This window comes from Drosophila obscura, unplaced genomic scaffold (assembly GCF_018151105.1).
Source record: "Drosophila obscura isolate BZ-5 IFL unplaced genomic scaffold, ASM1815110v1 contig_4, whole genome shotgun sequence".
Classification (NCBI taxonomy): Eukaryota; Metazoa; Arthropoda; class Insecta; order Diptera; family Drosophilidae; genus Drosophila; species Drosophila obscura.
This window is the reverse complement of record NW_024542828.1, coordinates 587793-607772: the sequence shown is the minus strand read 5'-3', so window position 1 is coordinate 607772 and position 19980 is coordinate 587793. Positions and strand designations below refer to the sequence as shown.

Sequence of the window (19980 nt, the reverse complement as noted above, 5' to 3'; positions counted from 1 at the left end):
AGTAGGAGACGTCCCAGTCCAAGTCCCACCCTCGGAGAAGTCCAAGTCTGGATACCGATTACAATAATTGTGTAGTTCTCTTGGTAATTGCATTATAGTTACGCACACATCTACTACAAATACTCGTACATTTATCAAGCCCACCAATATCTATGTATGTTTGGATCATCTAAACTGTCTGCTAAATTCATATTTCATATTTACGGCTTCTTCCATCCGGGTGTGTGTGTGTGTGCGTGTATATATATATATATATATATGTATGCGTGTATCTATATATGTATGTAGTATATTTGCTGAAACGTTTGTCGTCGTCCGCTCATCTGGTTTAGTCGATTTAAAGATTGCTTATATGTTTCAAAGTTAGTTGCTTCCATTTCTAGTTACTTATATTCTCAAACAGTAGAAACAAAAATATATATATATTTTCTTTTTTTTTTTTTTTTGTTTTAAAGGATATTTCCCATTTGTTTTGTTTTGTTTTGTTTTTGCTTAGTGCAAGAAGAAGAACTTCTTCAGTGGGTTCAGTTCGTACAATAAGTATAAAATGCAATGCACTATGTATAAGTATATATGCTTTTTTGTATGTACTCGTAAGTATGCAAGGTAAGTTAAGGATAACGATATTTTGACACAAACTAAACATAATAGTTATAATTATACATACAAAATGTAATGCATGCAGAGAAAGCAGCAAATATGCAAGCCAGACTCGAAAGCAACAAAAACATAAACCAAAGTTACAAATACAAATACAAATATATATATATATTCCATTTTGCGTAAATATTTATGCCCTTATATATATTTGGACATATCAATATGTGTGTATGTATGTATGTGTGTGTGGACAGCAACAATTCAAGATACACCATTTACGATTTAGTTTCAGGCTTTCCAATGTCCGTCCCGCCCGCTAAAGTTCCTGTGCCGTTAATCGCACTTAATGGACATTGAGAAACCAGTCCTAATTAACTATATATGAAGAATATATTTAAGATTGTTTGGTGATTTAGCAGTAATTATGAATTAAAGGGGAAAACAGTAGCGTTTGCTGTTTGCTGATCTCTCAAATGTTAAAAGGCTAAGAAATATCTATTGAATTAATTTTTTGCCAGATATAGATGCATTTGTACAGTACATTTAACCTGCTCTTTCTCTACACACACACGCCTATACTATATTAGATACTTAAATAGTTGAAATCTTGGTGGTATGCATATGGGTTTTATTCATAATTGGGTTTACCATTACTCACATACAAACTAACGTCTACGAGAAGCTATTAAAGAAGTGGCGCGAGGGCGAGGCATAGATCAGGAGACTGACAGAGCTGGGGGAAGCGACAGTTGGTTTGGCAGTTGGTTTCGTTGCGCGTTACATCAATTAAAGGCGGGTGTGTGGCTCCTCCACCTACTCCTACTCCTACTCCCACTCCTCCTCGTCCATTCCTCGCTGCGCTGGAGAGCCGAAGCCGAATCCGGAGTAGGAGTCGCAGCTGGGGCTGATGGCCCCATTTGCATTTGGAATACGATTAAGGGGATGGGCATGCGTATGCGTATGGGTATTGGTATTGACATTGGAACACCATGGACGAAGCCCTAAGCTGCTTGGCTCTGCTGAGGATTGGCTGTGGTGGCTGCTGCCGCACCGGGATTGCTGGTAGCAGCAGTGCTGCCCATCGACGATCCTCCACTGGCAGTAGTCTGTGCCTGAGTCTGCTGCTGCTGCTGCTGATCAGCGCCGTCAAAGTAATCCGAGGCGTTGCCACGGCAAATGGGGCAAGTGCGATTGGACTGGAGGAAGCGATTAAGCAGTTAGTTGATGTCTCTGAGCTCAGTTGGCTGCAGTCTCGGACTCACCCTTAGCCATTTGTCCACACACTTGGCATGGAACTCGTGGGAGCAGGGCAGGACACGCAGAAGCTGCTTCAGCTCGAAGTCGCACATGCAGACCACACAAGAAGTTTGATCGCCTACCAGAAAAGTAAACAACTGATGAGGGATTCCTCGGCTCTGGTTCCACTACACTTACCATTGTGCACTTCCGGGTTGTATTTGTAGCTGGGCAGCTGATCGATCTCGTTGCGGGTCAGACCGCGTGGCTTGGCCTCGCCCAGGCGCTCGGCCAGACTGAGCAGCGCCTCGTAGTTTTCCGTCTCGTTGGTGTCCCCGGAGCTCAGATCGTGTCCGTTGTATGGCGACAGCGGGAACATGGCCCTGAAAGAGAAATCAGCCAGTTCATTAGTTCATTAGCCAGATGGCTGGATGGCGTTGAGTCTGGCGTAAACCTACAGGAAGTTGAGCAAGAAGCCCGGATTGATGATACCGGCCGTTGTCTGGATTTGCACGGGCGCCTGATGGGCGGCCAGTGACTGCGGCGGAAGAACATGCCGGTGTCCATGGTTGGCGGGCCAGAAGCGCGGTATGCGCCGATGGGGCGGGAATGTACGTCGCTCCGATGAGATGATGATCTGCTGCGGTCCGGCCGACATCTGTGACAGTTGCCCAGCGGCTGCGGCCGCTGCCGCCGTGGAATGTAAGTGGTGACTGGCCGCCGCCGCCGCTGCAGCCCCGCTAATGGGCGTGATGTGAATGCCGGGCGGCAGCTGGTGTGGATGCGGATGGGCGTGGGCATGGGCGTGGGGGTGAGCATGCGGTCCCGGGGCTTGTCCGGCGCCTGCTGCATGGTGACCGTCCATGTGGTGAGCACCCGGCGGGTCAATGGGAGTCAAGTTGGCCACAGCAATGGCGGCAACGTCTCGCTGCTGCTGCTGGGCCGTCAGCGTGGCCTGGGCCAGCATGTGCTGGGCAGCGGCCGCTGCGGCGGCCATCTGCGTGGGCGTCGGCACCTGGGTCACCTGCATGGGCGTGGCGGCGGCCAGACCGGGTGGGGCAGCGGGGAAGGGCTGCGTGTAGACGCCGTGGAGGTGGCATGGGGCCAGGCGTGCCTGTGCTGGCATCGGGTAGGTGCAGAAGGAGGCCCAGAAAGGCTCCTGGCGCAGGGCCAAGCTAACGGGCACCTGGTTCAGATTGAGGTCCACCATCAATGAGGCGGACGGCGGCGCTGGCGCATAGCCCACCGTCTGCTGGTGGCTGGGCGGCTGTGGCGCTGCCTGCACCTGCTGCAGTATAGTCCCCACCGAGCTGCTCGAAGGTCCTCCGCCGCCTGCATTGCCTCCCGGCATCGCTCCATTGCCGCCCAACTCCCAAGGGGAGCGCTGCGGATGCGGTGGCTGCTGCTGCTGGGCCGCATAGTGCTGCGGCTGATGGTGGTGCAGCTGGTGGTAGTTGGGTGGCTGCTGCTGCGGCTGGTGGATCTGCTGGGCGTATTGCTGCTGCCCCGTGGAGGTGGCCAAATCCCGCAACCGCGGCCGACGCAGTGGCGGACTTCCCTGCTGCATCTGGAGGGGGTAACCAAATATTTAAGTCAATTAATCGAGATTCAAATTAAACAATTAGCTTGGGATTGGGATTCGTTATCTGCACCAAAAGACTCACCTGGGCAAGAAGGCATCGGTGCGGGGGCTGCTGTGCACCACCCTGCGGTCGGCCCGAGATGCGGCGACGCTTGCGCGAGGGACTGTCCGAGTTGAGGCCCACAGGCCCGTTGTTGAGCGAGAGGGTTGAGCCCGATAGCCCAGAGCCAGAAGGCATTTCACCCATTAGACCCGGACCACCTGTTGATGTAGATGCACCGTTGTTGTTGTTGTTGTTGATGATGTTGTTGTTTCCATAGCCATTGCCCATATGCTGATAATGGGATCCGTTTCGACCATAGCCGTTGGTGCCTGGGCCTCCGCCATTGCGCATAAAGTTATACGACGAACCCTCGGCTCGATGGTCGGGACCACCTTGATCCTGGTTGCCAAAGTGCTGGGTTGAGATGGAAATGAGAAATGGGAACGGGAAATTATTAATCGACGACTAACTACTGGAGGAGAAGTGTAGAAGTAGAAGTAAAAGTATAACCCACGTTATTGTTATTGCTTAGATTCCTCTCATTGTAGCTGTTGCGCTGGTGGTGGCCGGGATTGTTGTGACTGTTCATGGATGCGGATGCATTGTTCAGATGATTATCGGTCATGTGGCGACGGTTGTGGTTGTGTCCATTGCCGGAGTAGTCCCTCGACAGTGCTGGACACACGCCTCCCCCACGACGATAGTTCATGTAATCGGGCGGTCCATTCACGTTACCGTTACCGTTACCGTTAGCGATTCCGTTGCCGTTGCTGTTACCAATACCGTTGTTGCTGCCGTTGATGTTGATTCCGTTGACATTGCCACCGCGATTGTTATTGTTGTTGTTGTTGTTGTACCCGCGCTGGTGGTGGCTGTGACTGTGACTGGGTCCGGAGGAGGATCCCTGTCCCTGGTTGTGGCTATTGATGGGTGCGGATGCAATATTAATTTGATGTTGTTGTTGAGGCAGCATTGACGACGAAGACGACCCATAAGGAATTATATCGGTACAAGAATTTACATTCACAACATCAGTAGGATTACTATTTGTTGTTTGTGGATTGGTTGAATTGAAAGTTGTTGCGTTTGTTGAATTTGAATTCGAATTCGTTCGTGTTAGCGGGAGGGATTGGCGATTAGTCTGTTGCTGTGGCTGATTGTGGTGTGGATTGTGTTGGTTCTGATGTGGGATTTGCTGATGATATTGATGGGCATGTGGATGTGGATGGGGATGGGGAGGAGGCTGCTGGGCATGTGTCTGATTCTGATTCTGACTACGAGTGGGCACGAAATGATTAAGGCTGCTCTGCCCACGATGGCATGGCCCATGATCGTTGGGACGTGGATGTGGATGGGGACTGGGACTGGGACTGGCAGGACTGATAGGACTAGTGGCAAAGGACACTACGAGAGGCGAGTGCCGTTGACTGGGTGGCGGGGGCGAAGGATCCGATGCGGGGCCAACTGTCAGACACAAGCGGGCGGGATTCAGTCGGACCACGGACACGGACATGGAGCCGTATGTGTGGGTTTGTGCCCCGCTGGTATGGCAAATGTCGTAATAGTTTCTACAGTTATTCGGATTCAGATTTGGATTGGGAATCGGGTTATTGTGGCCTCGACTGCTGTGGTGGTTCTGTTGTGTGGCTGTTCTCGAGCTGCTGTTATGGTTATGGTGAGTATTGCTACTTCCGTTTGGTGAGTATGTTGGGTACGCGTTTGATGGGGGACGGTAGCTGTTATACTGAGGTGGGGCAGAGTAAGTATGCGGATGCGGATGCGAATGCGGGTGGGGCTGTGGCAGTGGCAGTGGCAGTGTCTGGGACTGAGACTGAGATGGAGACTGAGGGTGCTGGTGATGAGTGGTTGTGGTTGTGTTGGTGGTGGTGTGACCTTGACTGTGGCCGCTGTGGTGGTGATGATGATGCGCTTTGCTATTGTTATAAATACAAGTTCCGCTAGAATTACTTGTTTGTACATCGCTGGATTTTCGATTTAGGTTTGCAGTTGCGTTTAGATAATATGTAATACATATAATACGTATATAGAGAGTATAATATTCGGTTTACGAGATACAGTTGAAAATGGTTCAATCAAATCAATGCAGTAGCAGTGTGTGGTAGTATAAACACAACCCATATATAGTTATTTTGTATGCATATACATGTACAGGTAGTAGTAGGTAGTAGTAGTAGTAGTATTAGTAGTAGTAGTGTACATATGCAGAGTGGTAGCCACACACATATACGTTATTTATATAGTTTTTATTTTGCAGTATTTTTCGGTTTTGTTTTTTTTTTTTTTTTTTTTATATGAAGAAGAAAGAAAAACGAAAAAGATAAAAATAATATATATGTAAATGGCAAAATGCAATAATTAGATTATTAGTTTAATATAGATATATATATATATATTTAATATCAATATGTACACACACATAAATATACGTGGTATAGCGGCAATGTGTGCATATGCAGCCAGCTGATTCTACAACGGCGGAATTATGTTATAATAAAATTATGTAATGTGGAGTCTAAAGTCTATATATTTATTCCCGATTCGTACATATATCCAATAGCCGATATCCTGCATATGCACGCATCTGTACTACACACACCATATGCATTTTTAGTATAGAACAAATACGTACGTACTAATTTGTTTTCACTTCGTTTGCTTTTCTATTTGTCTTTTGGTTGAATGTTTGGTTTTAAATGCATTTTAGATGGAAATTTGGTTAGTTTGCTATTTTATTTATTTATTTGTTTCTGCTTTGTCTGAATGCACACTACGCTTTTACCAAAACGGAAATCAAAACAACAAAATGCCAATTGCACACTCTCTTCCGTACTATTCAAATCGAACCGAATGGAACGGAACGGAGCGGAATGGAACGGAACACAATTGAACGTAACGTAATGTAACGACAGCCTGAGCGTAAGACAACGTAAGGCCGGTCGCAGTAGCCAAACACGAGAGAGAAATGTTGGATACGTATGTACGAGTAGATATGTATGTATATTTTTTTGTTTTGAGAGAGAGCTATATATATATATATATGTATATATATATAGAGAAATAAGAGAGAGAGAGAGAGTGCTGGTCATGCTCCAAAACTATACAAAAGAGAAACGCAAAACGTAAATAAACTGGTACAAAAAGAACTCGTATACATACATACATATGTATGTATATGTATGTAATTTACTGTAAGCTCGAGCTTTTTCAGCCGTGTGCGCGGAAGAGGTGGATGGATGTCCTCTGCGTATACGAGTACGTATGTAGACGTAAGCGCAACCGTAACCGTAACGTAACCGCATGCGAATGCAAAGCTTTGACAAATACTTAGCGGGGGGTGAGAACAGAGATCAGATCCGAGTGATCGGGTCTATCTATACATTATGTAAATATAGTATATATTTATGTATGTGTATACCTACATATATATGCATGTATGTACGTACATATACGGCACACAGCAAGAGAGATATAGATAGAGTGAGAGAGAGAGAGAGAGAGGGGTGGGGCGAGGGCGTTGGCGGGGGGGGCGTAGGCGTGTCTAAGCGCCAAACATTATCGTGTCAACGGCAACACTTACGGACTAGATGCAAAAGCTGCAATTGCAATTGCAACCAGCTATAAACCAAAGAACAACTGAGTAGAATGACAAATCATACAGAATACAGAGTACTGGATAAACAGAGTGTGACAAAGACCATACTATAATGCTTTACTGTACACAGACACACACGTATACGTATACAAAGAGTAGAAGAGTAGATAGAAGAGGGATAATTGCAGTGGAAATAATAATGGGGGTAGGAAGAAGTACAAATAGTATGTATGTAAGAAATGCTCGAACGCATGTAAGTACTATTGTAGGAGCACGAATAAGTAAGTACTATTTAAATTTGAAAAAGAGTTACATATGTATGTAGTTGATTTACTGGTACGAGTTCGAGTACGAGTAGTGGTACATAATTTGGTAATTTGTTGGTTTGCACTGTTTAGGTTTAATTAAATTATTTCATTTGGTTTGGAAGTTCTATTGGGTACATTTAAACTGTTGGTTAAACATTCTAAGCCGCAGTGTGCAAAATGCAAATAAATAAGTAAAACATTAAGCTGAGTTTGTTGATCATTTTGGCAAGATATATGTAGATATATGCAGATCCGACTCGGAGCGGATGGACTAGACTGGACTGGACTGGAGCTACTGCAGGTAAGCAAATTACATCAATCAATCCATCAATATAGTATGTACTTAGCTATCAATCAAGAAACTCAACTAAAATGCATATCATTCATAAAATGTTGAATTGAAAGAAAATTACAACTATTTACGGTACGGTTTGGATAAAGAGGAAATTTTGTAACTAAATTCATACTTGGCTTGCACTTTTTCACGCTTGCATTTCATATATAGTAAATACGATTAGTAGCGAATCTTTTTATCATCGCATTATGCTTGTTGTTAATTTTGTTTCGACTGGTTGGTTGGTTGGTTTGGTTTGGTTGATTCATGTTGTTGGATAGTTTTAACGTATAGCATTGAACTTGAAGCAAAAACTATGCGCAAAACGAAAATAATATTAACCAAATAATAGTTACATAGTATGAGTATATATGTATGTAACGAAAGATCAAACTAAATCGGTGGGTTCAAGTGGGCCTGTGGTCTGGTTGGTTGTGGGATCGGGGGACTGCGATTGCGGGTAATTTTAATGAAGGAAGGAACTCTTGGGCTTAAGTTGAACGAAGTAAAATTTCAATAAAAGATAAGGGCACACAAGGTAAGAGGGGTATACTTAATATGATACTTAATATTTAAGCAAGAGTCCAACATGGTAGGGGAACCGTGGAGGTTCATTATGTGCATTGTATAATCCCCCTAAGGGATCCAATGAGGGAGGATATTACAATTATTTAGAACAAACAAATTGCAAATCAAACAAATGCCCATCCTTATGCCGAAAGCTTTCACTGCTCTCATATGTATGTGGGTATGTATGTACATATGTAGGTATGTATATTCTGCTAGGTGGTGTGGTCAATATTTCCCTCTTTGCGGTGATGCATGAAAAGCACTTACACTTCCATATGGTTCAGTATGTTGGAGTTGGCAACACGCTTCCCCCTCGACGTTCTTCCTCTTCACTTTTCCACAACCGATTCCCGTTAAATATATTAACTTAGCACTAAGAGATGTGTTCTACGGACGAGGCCGCTAACTATTGTGAACAAAGCGAACATCTTATAGCGGTAGAGTGATTAAGGTACCAGCTACCAGAAACAAGACAGTCAGTGTGAAAGAGAGGAAAGGATTTCGATGGCGATTGGGGTAAGCCCCTCCCCGGAGGAACACTTGGCAGTCAAGGATGTGTATAAAGAGAGAAAGGGAGGGAGAGCATGCTGGTAAGTAAGTATGGTAAGTATGGAAGTCCGTCAGGCGCTCTTCACTTTAACTGAATAAGCTTTTTGGAGAAAGAAACGACTACGAAACTGAAGAGAAAGTTCTACATATGTAATAAGTTTTGGTCGCCATTTTCGAGTGCTTTTCATGCATTTTCTTGGGGAATTCTTTTTGGTATACGAACAGAAACATTGAACGTTCTTTAAATGGTTAAAATCGAGATAAGAGTTTCTGATTCTGTTATTACGATATCTTCTACGGAGTTTCACACGTTTCAAATGCTTGTATTTGGAGTAGAAGCGGTTAGAGAATGTACATACGATTGCATTTATTTAAATCAAACAACAGAAAAAAAAACTGTTCTTGCTGTGGTGTGTGATCGATCTTGTGTGGGGGGTAGGGGTAGGAGTAGGGTATGTATGTATGTATGTATATGTATGTGGTATGCGAGAGGATAGATACAACGATATTTAGTATTCATGGTAATTAGGTTTAAGTGGATTAAGTGTGCCAATCTCGACGAAGAACAAAAAACACAAAATGTACAGTACGCAACAGAACGCAAGAGAGTTACAAATGATCAAGAAGTAACAGTAACAGTATTCATTATTTTATGTGGCGCCACATTTGATGGCGATGCAAGCTTTATTATTTAGTGCTTCGAAAATTCAACGCTTAGGACCAATAAAATGTTTGGTTTGATTCAATTCAATTCAATTTGATTCGATTTAATTTGATTTGATTTTTACTACACGCGACATTAATTACAAAATTCTCCCTTTAGCCTAAAAGCGATTTTCGATTCGGTTTCATTTTAGGTGTGGTTACGAAGTAGATAGATAGAGATAGAAAGTAGATAAACTGTTCTAGTCGTGGGGAGCGTGGTAGGGGAACGAGTTACAAGGACATGTTTTGTTATTTATGGCAGATCGAGGCATCGAGGATGGGGCATGGGGATCGAAGGGATCGAGGGGATCTCGGGAGCGGACGGGGGTTGTTTCAAATTCGCTTTTATGTCACTTAAAGCTAACATAAATTCGACCGATCCTTGGGATCGAATCGAGTACAAGATCTAACGCAAGCGGCTCTCGGCTCTTACCAATTTGAGTTTCGGCCGTCGATTGCATCTTTGTTATTGTTGGCATTGTTGTTGCTGCTGTTGATGTTGTTGAGGTTGTTTCCGCCTGTTTCATTGCCACGCCCCATCACATTGACATTGCACCAGGGACTGTGACCCGGCAGGAGGCTGTTGCTGTTTGACCGCTGCTGTTGCAGTAGCTGCAGCTGCTGCTGGGACTGTTGCTGGGGGTGCGGATGGAGATGTGGATGCGGATGCGGCGAGTAGAGCATGCGGCCACCGCCACCTCCGCCGCCGCGATGTGAGCGGGCCGAGGAGGAGTTGCGGGAGAATGGCCGACGACTGCTGGCCCCATGATTGTTGTTAATGTTGTTGTTGCCGTTGCCGTTGCCACCATTGGCATTGGAGTTGAGCATGGCGCTGCGCTGCTCGCAGAGCTTCTGGCTCCTCGATAGTCAAGCGACGCCGTGCAGTGGATTCCGATTCCGAGTCGACCTGACCTATTCCCCACTTACTTTTACTTGTACTTGAATGCGATGCGCTGCGTCTGCTTCTGCCTCTGTTGCTGCTGCTGTGGCAGCTCTTGTTCTTACTGTTTTTCGACTTGTAACACCACCTTTGTTTTTTCTATATTTACGCAGCCTGTGGGGGGTGTAGAAGAAAAGAGGAAACCGCTTTTACAGTCAGCTGAGCTCGAACAGTTACTTTTTGGTGTTTGGTTTATTTTACTTTGGTTTATTTGATTGTACGAGTATTTTGCTTATGTAGGAAGGTAATCTAAGCCGGACCCGCGCTCCAGAACAGAAAGCAAACAACCAACAAGCCAACATGCTCAATAACAAAACATTTATGGTTCTCTAGTAGGCAAAATACTTACTTACATATGTATGTACGTGGGTAAGGATAATAAAATATATATATTTATATGTGTGTGTGTATATGTTTGTTTTTATGTGTGGGCTGGCTATATGTAAATATGTATTCATTGTAATCGTAATAAATAAAACAGCAACAATTTTCAGTTTCGTTCAACAGTGTAGCTTTAATATATTGTCAATTATATGGAACTGAGATGAGATACGTGCGTGGTTAGTCTTTCAACTAAAGTTATACGGGGTCGGACTAAGATTAAGTTTGGTCCTAAGCAAGAAAACGGCACTTTTTGTTCTTATTTTAGTGTTTAGTTCACGTTTTTCGAATATAGTCAAAACGATCTCTGGGATCGAATCGAGTCAAGGTACGAGTTTCACGATTTATATCGATGCTTGGCATTTTTAAAACTCTTCATATTTATTTTTAAAGTTTTAAACTTGGGCAGTCTTGTGTTTGGCTTAGGCACATTGCAGTGAAAATTCGAGTCTTTTGCTTTCAAAATAAGTCATGGTTTGGTACTTAGGCCAGAAAATAATATTCTCGTTTTTATACGGTATTCTATCAATGCACATCGTAAGAAGAGGAAGACATTTTTGTTACATTTTGATTTTTGAGAAAATATTTGCCTATCATTTTTCGACGATGTACAAGACTGAACCGATCATGCGTTGAGTTGTCTAAATGAATTTAATAGTGCGTTTTGCTCGTACCCTACTTTTGCTTTTGCGTTTTCTTGCTTGGATCAAAATCCCTTCGGTCCGTCCCCGTATGTACATACATACATACGTATATACGATATAGATATATGAAGATACAGTACGATATATAGTTAACAGTTAAACATATGTGTATGTGTGTAAATGTGAGTAAAGTAAAGTAAAGTGTATTCCTTCTGAAAGTGTGATAAGCAAGAACAACAAATTGTACACTTTCAGTGATTCCAGTTTTTGAGTTGTTAAACACGATAACCTATCGTTAAGCGCTCCCCCGTCCCCTCATACATCATACATACGAGTATATATGTACATACATACGATATTTATCTCTATGGGTGTGGATGTTGTGTGCTTAACATGAATGTGGTGTAAACTGAACAGAAACAATATTAGTGGATGGAGGGGAAAGGGGAAGGGGATGGGTTGTTTTGGTTTGGTTTCCTTTGAGGAATATGGATAGATGGATGGATGGGTGCGAGGAGAGTGGGGGAGGGCAGGATGACTGATTACAAACTTATCACTTATCGCTGTGTGGGCGGGGGGCAGTTAGTACAATTGAAAGATTCCAGATCAGAGAGCGACAGATAAGAGAAGGTTACACTTAACGTACATGTGTTTGCGCTGTGTTTTTAGGGTGTGTGTGTTTATTGGTTGGTTGGGCGTTGGGGGATATGTGCTCTATAGGTAGGTAATATACTATGTAAATACTACGCGTAAAGTCGGAAACGAACATGTGCAAAGTAAAACAAACAGTGTGACAGAGTTGTGTAGTTATACTCGTATTGTAAATATTATATATGGATGGGGGTTAGATCGTATTGGAACCATTAAAAAGGAACGTAGGACGAATACAAATAATTACAAGATGGCTATTCCAAAATGGTACATGTTAAAAATATTTTGTACTTGGTACTTAGTCTTTTCTTTTTTTTTCTCTCGTATTCTACGGGGTGGCTAAATGGAAACTGCAAACCCCTTTTAAACTGTTAATGAATGTAAGCAAATCACTCGTATGGCATTTGCCACTCCAGTGTTCAAATGGCTGACCGTTTCTGCTGGTTTGAAAATGATATCAGTTTAATTGGGTTGCAGTTCCATTAGGCCATGCTTTATGCTTTTTAATTCAGTATGTTTTAATAATGTACAAAAAAGAAGCTTACAAACTAAAGCCGTTCTGTCGCCAGTTGCAGTAGACGGTTGATAGATTGGTTGGTTGTTGATTTTTTGGTTGGTTGAGAGGTTTGTTGGTTGGTTTTGGTTTCGTAGGCAGTACAAGGACTATACGTATACATATATAAGTTGGCTAGTCAGCTTGAGCTTTGGGTTGAGTAGTTGAGTTGAGTACAGGTTGAGTAGAGGTTGAGGTGTGTGCAGTTTTTTGTTTTCAGTTTGCAGTTTGCATTTGCAATTACGCTTTGCGGTAGTTGGTCAGTGAGATTGAGATACAGATACAGCAATGACAATGTCAACGGCAACGGCAATGGCGGTCTTATGTGGTACATAGTATGTATTTAGTATACATTTCGGTTTTAGTTGTTGATATTTCAGTATCGGTTTGTTTTTACATGTGGATATACGAGTCAAAAAAACACTTGATGATCGGTATTCATTGAGAGACGTGTGTGTTAAAGAAGCGGGAGCACGTCTGGCCACGGCCGTTAAAAATGCAAATTTACCACCAAAACCAGCAATAAAATATTGTATGTATGCTAAAAACAAAGAAAATAAAAGTAAAAGAAAACATTTGCTATTACATTCGGTTGAGAAACTAATTACTGGGATTTTGATTTTGGACTATTATTCTTTTAGTTTTGTTAGCATTACAGTATGTACGAGTATATGTAGGATAATATTCAAATATATTGACTATATATATATTGTAAAAGCCTTGTTTTTAAATGCGGCCAATGAGTAGCGAATGCCAATGTTATGTAAATTAGATGTAAGAAAGTAGGCAGGGCAGGCAATAAATATATTGTACAAATGCTGGACTATTATAGCGATTATGGTTGTAATTGTGGTTCAATTCGTGTGACTTGCAGACCGGCGGAGGCGGGGAGAGAGCTAGAAGTGCGTGCGACTGGAGCTTGGGGCAGGGTCGGTCTCGGCTGGGCAACACTTTCCGCACACCGACAGAGTGCCACCCCCCCTCTTAAAATTAAAACAATAAATTATAAAAATATATACATACATACATACAAAGTATTCCAGAGTCCGGACTCCGGACCCCACCAACGCACACACACAACACACACTAGTAAAGCTATCAGAGACGGACGAGAGCAAGAGCAGCTGGAGAACGACGAGAAATACAGAGAGCCACACACACACACACATTTACACATATACAACACACACAAAGAACGCAAGAGAGAGGACACTGGTGTACGTCGTCTCTTGTTGTTGCTATTGCGTAGTCATGGCAGTCAACTTCATCGACGACTGCTCTTTTTTTTCGTTACACACATTCGATTATATGAATGTGAATATGTATACTATGAAAGCTCGCTGGCTGGTTTTTGGTAATTACAATAGCGTTTCAAAATACGATGATGGGGCAAATTGTGCCTGTGTCTGTATATCCAATATATGCTGCACATATACATATGTATGTATAGCATATATGTATGTATATTAATATTGGCTCTCTATCAAAACATCTTCATAACTACACTTTACATACAGGCACACACACACAAGCACTAGGGCCAGGCCATTGCTAAATTGTTGATGGGGCCAGAAAATAAATAATGTTACACACCAGACGATAGCGAAACTAATACCAGCCCGAGCTCTCTGAACGCAGACAAAGACGCAAATGTTTCTCTCTTCTGGCTGTAGCTCTGAGTATAGATATGGATGGAAAATCGAAACTCTGTGTCCAAAGTGCTCCCCCCGCAGCAGAGTACGGACAAAATCTCACAAGTTCACACACACACACATATACACAGAAGTGAACTCACAATGACAACCACTTCGTCACCAGCAGATAAAAAAAGCTGCGTTTTATGTAATTTCACTACATACATACTTTAGCAAAGGAGCACAATTTATATTACACAGTACCGCAACATAAATTCGATATTGGATACAAATTGCACTTGATTAACAAAGAAATTTTCTTTATTTTTTGGGAGTTTACCTTTTTAGAGGTGTCAAACCATCGAGGGCACCATCGATATTATCGATATTTTACTGCTAGTCTCTACTATCGACGGTTTTGCGACTATCATGATAGTATCGAGCTACAGTCGTTGCGCTTTTGATATGTTTGGATTGGCTGCTATAAAATACGAAGACAAATTTGTAAAAAAAATCGACAGGTGGCATCTAATTTTTACAATGGACAAGTTCCTAAAAGGTTTCAATGATTTTTTAATAATTATTTCAGCCCGATACTATCACGATAGTATCGATTGTTTTTTCAAAACATTCGACGTTGATATTCCTCGATATTGATGTTCCGTTTAATATTACCAGCTAGCTGGGACTCTCAGCTCTAAACAAATAATTTTATGCGATAGATACATAAATTTTTTACAAGATTGTCAAGTTCTCAGAAGTCCTTTTTATTGCATTATTTACATATTAAGGTTCAAATAAGAACAACTTAAAACGAATGTGACGTCGTTTTGTGGCGTTGCCAGACTCGTGCAATTCGTAGTTGCTGCGGGCTGCCATACCATGATATATTGTAATATGAAATTCGTCAATTTTGATATTTAATATTACTAGATAGTACAAATAATGAACAAATAATTTTATCCAATTCCTAAATGAATTTTGTTCAGGATTGCTTAGTTTTAAGAAATCTTTTTCATTGGATCGTTTACATATTAAGTTTCAAACAAAAACGGCCAAAGCATAAAACGTAAATGTTGACTAAATGTGACGTCACATGTTGCTGGTCAACCAAGTTTCTTCTATGCGTATGGATTTTTGTATACCTCATTTCCTTTAATTGATGTTAAATTTATTGTTCCAAGCTGCTTTGAACATTTTGAAAACTCTCCACGAATTGAGAGCGAGTTTTGCAAACTCTCCACGAATTGAGAGCGAAAAATGTCAGTATTTTTGGTGCGCTAAATTGAGTTTGGCGGTCAATTTGAAATGTGTCTTAATATTTGGAAAAATAACTTGATTTGTTTTGTCGAGTGACCTTAGGAACCGAGAACCAGTAAATAACAAAACAAAAAAAATTAATAACTAATAATTTTTTTAGCCCGATACTATCATGTAGTATCGATTGTTTTTTTTTCAAAACATTCAAAGCTATCGATGGCTCAACTATCAATCGTTTGACAGCTCTATTGATTAACAAAGAAATTTTCTTTATTTTTTTTGGGAGTTTGCCTTTTACTCGACCTGACCAACCAGTGTGACCGCGGAGTTATAGATAAAATATACCGTCTAACTCTCAGAAATATACCGTAGTATACCAAAAATTAAGTAAATATACCATTATATACCGATATTCCATAAATAGTGAACAAACTTAACCCACTTAGCCACCCCCTTTTTATAAAAAGGTGAGCAAATTAAATCGCGGAAAATATTAACGGTATATTTCAGATGAACTGCGCTAAAATGTTTAACGTTTTCCAATGTTTGTACGTATACCATACCCCCTATCATATTCGTGATCGGAAATAATATTCCTCAATTTTGATATTCGGTTTAATATTGCTAACTAACTAGGACCCTCGACAATGAACACATAATTTTATGTGTCTAAGATGACATGATAAACATTTCCTTAATTCTATAACTTCCTTTTCCCAAGGGTAAGTCCTTGATTTTGACAAAAGAGAGCAACTCCCAGCACTGAGACCACGATTGAAGAGACCGTTACATCCCGCCAACGATATGTACATGTATATCAATTCATGGCTGGATTTTCAAAAGGGAAAGATAACTTTGTATTATTGAATGCGAAATAATCCCCCCGCTTCGATATTCAAACAGTTTTTCCGCATCACAAATTGTGATTATCTATTATTATTATTATTAGTCTTTAGAATTTACTGAAAAGAAATTGAGACAACAATGGATTCGGCAGAAGATCAGATATCTCTATAATACTTGTTCAATTAGTGTTCAAAGTAATTAAAGCATTTAAACTCTATCATGCGTAAATAAATATAGCATTAAATAACACGTTGGTGTCATTCAAATGGTATTTTTCCATCAAGACCAGGAACGATGCGGTGCCAGCTGATGATCTGTGCGGCCATCGGATTATTCCTAGCATTCAACATCAATGTTAACGTAAATATATGTGAAATACTAATAAAGTGGACAATTGTGAACAAAGTTTTCAGGATGCCGTCATCTTCAAGTTTACAAACATCGTCTGTGAGAGCTACAATCAGTCATGGGTCGTGTTCCGGTACTGTCGACTGAAGGCTGTCGGCCGGGACAAAGTTCATCTCAACATAAATGCGACGATACTACACCCAGCTTATAACATAACAAATCATGGAAAGATATTCAAGAGAGCAAGTGGATACAAGCCATGGCTATTGGACACCACTGTGGATGCCTGTCGATTTATGCGGAAGAATTACGATCCCTTCGCCAAAATAGTCTTCAGTCTTTTCAGAGAATTCTCAAACATTAACCACACTTGTCCGTATGTGGTAAGCTCTCGTCTAGTCAACACAATAATAGTTTCTAACAATTTCTAATTAAAAGGGACACCAAATATTGAAGGATTTTTATCTAAAACCCGAGCTGTTGATGCTACCCTTTCCCACCGGCGATTATTTGCTGTCTATGCGATGGTACTTCGGCAGAAGGCTGCAGTTTGATACGAATATAAGCTTCGTTTTCGTGGAGGATCTCCTGAAGAGCTAATAGCTGGCAGTACCTACAGCAGATCCCTGAAGATCCAATTAAATTGCAACCAATTATTGTAAATTTTTTCAAAATGCGAGTCTGTGCAAATTTATAAATATTAAATTACATGAAGTGTACAGAAATTGGAATGGAAATCAGTTATCTATATGTCATACATATATTGAAAATCGGTCGATTAGAAAATAATTAAATATTGGTATATTAGAAAATTGTGACCGGGTCGCTCTTTCAATGACCTATAAAGTCTGAACTCCCTCTATATCAATGGGTTCCTAAATTCTACAATGATCCAGGACTTTAACTGAAAGCCCAGGAATTTCCCATTCCAAAGTGCTGTCGATACTGTTGTTATTTGAAAAGCAGCTCGCATGGCCTTCACATCGCGAAAAGATATCCGAACAGCAAACAAGAAATATGAGTTTTACCAACGATTCTATAACACGTTCTATAGAATCTTTGGTGTTACCAATAGAAGGATCTATTTTACAATTCAAGAATACAGCTTTCTTAAAGAAGAATACCCTCTGGAAATGTATGCAGTCCAAACTTGTATTCTGTGTTCTATTCGGAATATTTATAGTTCTTCATTCGATTTTAATGTAAATATAACTTTAAACTTCCTGTGAAACAGGTCATTCATTAATTAAGGTTGACAGGATGCGGTAGTATTCAAGTTTACAAACTTCGTCTGCGAAAGCTACAATAAATCCTGGGTTTTTTTCCAGAACTGTCATTTGAAGGCCGTCAGTCGCATCAGAGTGTTTCTCAACATAAATGAGACGATATTGCATCCGGCCAACGATATGACAGCTCATGTGCGGGTGTTCGACTTTAACTTTAATGTCTGTCTGTATTTAAGACGGCGAAATCTACTAATTGTTAATATACTATATGGGCTCTTCTAAAAGTTTCCCAAAATGAATCACACATGCCCCTACGTGGTAAGATTAAACGGATCTTTCTCAAAACTTAAACAACGTACATTTTTATTACAGGGACCACTAGAATTCAAGGGCTTGTATCTATGTCCTGAACAAATGAGTCTTCCTATTACAACGGGGGATTATATGCTGTATTTGCAGTGGTACTACGAAAAGAGGCTACAATTTGAAAACCAATGTTAGTGCTATATTCTTAGAGGATCTACAGAAGAGCTAAATAAATCATATGCAGCCAAGAATCATTGGGATGCAGTCCAAGCACCAAACTTCAGTCTGCACGCAAGCAAGTCTTTCAACACTAGAGCTTCTACCTACATGCTGTGTTTTTTTTGTTTTTACCTATAACGCCTCGTTTAAGAATATTTTTTTAAATGAGATACTACCGATGTTCTCCGGAAGTAATTTAAGCAACGTAGAACATGAACGTCAACATTTAATTGACTTTTTCATGCGGAAAAATGTATACTATTATATACATATATTATAAATAAATATATATATAGCATAGCCCAGATGATGGCAAAGCTGGCGTATGGATAGGTGAGAGTTGCATTGTCGATAATAGTCTCCCTCCCCCTCACGCGTTTTGCAGCGCTTTGGACAGTAAAGTCAGTCGCTGAGAATCGTCGATCCAGGCCGTTAACTGCAAACCGTAAAATATAATTTCCATAAGCTTTGTAACCTAATCATTTAAACTTGCGACATTACCCAAATGAAATATATAATTTGTAACTCCTACATAAATAACGTAGCGTAATCATAGGTACAAATTAAGAAAATCATTAAGGATTTTAAAAACCAAAGATAATACAAACATATGTATTTTAAAGTATTATGGGATTGTGTTTTTGTTATTCCAATTCCAATTTCAGCCCATCTAGTGGACAGAGGACCCAACTGGTGCGGACTGGATAGTATTTAGTTTAGAATTAGATTTCCTCAGTAGTATTGTGGTAAGCACAAGAGAGCGGACAGTCTGCCAAGTCCTTCTATGATCGTGTACGCTTCGGACGTCTTTGGGTCGTTTGTATGGGCTTATCGTTAGGGGGAAAGGCAGTGAGCCAGATATATGGAACCAGAACAGCAGACAAGGTCTGAACAGCCAGTTGCGTATAAAATGTACCACGATAGTCGTGAATAAGCAAAGGGATAAGTGTTTTCGCTAGGTTCATGGACGCCGCTGTAGTTGCTGTAAAGCTTCTCTTCTCCCTGACCCCAGAAAAAGCACAAGCGGTCACTATGAGTCCCATTCGAATTGGGGAAGAGTCCAGGCAGTTACCATTCCTCACATCCCACTGCGTGCAAAAGTCAGGACAAGTCTCCTCCGGAAAGCTCATCGCCACTCCCATGCAGCCGACTATCATCAGAAGCGCCATTGCGGTAAACTCACCCACAGCCCGAGAGAAAGTAGTTCCGTCCAGTATCATTGCGTCTCGAACGTGTCTGGAGTTGAAGCTGAGCTGCGTGTGACAGACGATTGTAAATTTCGAAAAAAATATATTTTTGACAGTTTTTGTAGGAACTACTCTCAAACAGGACCCGATTTATATTGAACAGGAAATCCACGGCCTGCCATACTACTAGATTAACCCTGAAACACACAGAAATTTAAACGAGACAAGAAACAGGTACAAAGCAG

The 19980-nt window shown here is 41.4% G+C and overlaps 2 protein-coding genes across 8 annotated transcripts; one reads left to right on the top strand and one right to left on the bottom strand.

Moving 5' to 3' along the window:
- Positions 1 to 1207: 1207 nt before the first annotated feature.
- On the bottom strand, positions 1208 to 19820 carry LOC111068950 (homeobox protein 2). Of its 4 annotated transcripts, XM_041595139.1 has the most exons (9): positions 14684 to 14716; positions 12702 to 13250; positions 9974 to 10594; positions 3976 to 5443; positions 3501 to 3875; positions 2295 to 3403; positions 2035 to 2219; positions 1863 to 1975; positions 1208 to 1796 (listed from the first exon to the last, which is right to left on the bottom strand). In XM_041595139.1, exons 3-9 carry the CDS (start codon positions 10366 to 10368, stop codon positions 1602 to 1604), a joined length of 3840 nt encoding a protein of 1279 aa, XP_041451073.1. In that variant the 5' UTR covers positions 10369 to 10594; positions 12702 to 13250; positions 14684 to 14716; the 3' UTR covers positions 1208 to 1601. The 4 variants fall into 4 exon arrangements, with proteins under 4 accessions (XP_041451073.1, XP_041451072.1, XP_041451074.1 ...); XM_041595138.1 differs by lacking the exons at positions 12702 to 13250; positions 14684 to 14716 and adding an exon at positions 19732 to 19820; XM_041595140.1 differs by lacking the exons at positions 12702 to 13250; positions 14684 to 14716 and adding an exon at positions 19732 to 19820 and having other exon boundaries at positions 3976 to 4504.
- On the top strand, positions 12907 to 17530 carry LOC111068955. Of its 4 annotated transcripts, XM_022358769.2 has the most exons (5): positions 16101 to 16151; positions 16240 to 16325; positions 16734 to 16809; positions 16863 to 17180; positions 17236 to 17528. In XM_022358769.2, exons 3-5 carry the CDS (start codon positions 16744 to 16746, stop codon positions 17395 to 17397), a joined length of 546 nt encoding a protein of 181 aa, XP_022214461.1. In that variant the 5' UTR covers positions 16101 to 16151; positions 16240 to 16325; positions 16734 to 16743; the 3' UTR covers positions 17398 to 17528. The 4 variants fall into 4 exon arrangements, with proteins under 4 accessions (XP_022214462.1, XP_022214459.1, XP_022214461.1 ...); XM_022358770.2 differs by lacking the exons at positions 16101 to 16151; positions 16240 to 16325 and adding an exon at positions 12907 to 13241 and having other exon boundaries at positions 16739 to 16809; XM_022358767.2 differs by lacking the exons at positions 16101 to 16151; positions 16240 to 16325 and adding an exon at positions 12907 to 13241.
- Positions 19821 to 19980: the final 160 nt, after the last annotated feature.

Bases quoted from the DNA above. Each gene is read 5' to 3' on its own strand.
- LOC111068950 (XM_041595138.1), bottom strand. From the start codon at position 10,368: ATGCTCAACTCCAATGCCAATGGTGGCAACGGCAACGGCAACAACAAC. The intron at 5,444-9,973 runs GTAAGAGCCGAG...TCGAAAATCCAG, and splicing joins GACGGCCGAAACTCAAATTG to CGATGTACAAACAAGTAATT. The intron at 1,976-2,034 runs GTAAGTGTAGTG...CTTTTCTGGTAG, and splicing joins CAACCCGGAAGTGCACAATG to GCGATCAAACTTCTTGTGTG.
- LOC111068955 (XM_022358770.2), top strand. From the start codon at position 16,744: ATGCGGTGCCAGCTGATGATCTGTGCGGCCATCGGATTATTCCTAGCA. The intron at 16,810-16,862 runs GTAAATATATGT...CAAAGTTTTCAG, and splicing joins CATTCAACATCAATGTTAAC to GATGCCGTCATCTTCAAGTT. The intron at 17,181-17,235 runs GTAAGCTCTCGT...TCTAATTAAAAG, and splicing joins ACCACACTTGTCCGTATGTG to GGACACCAAATATTGAAGGA.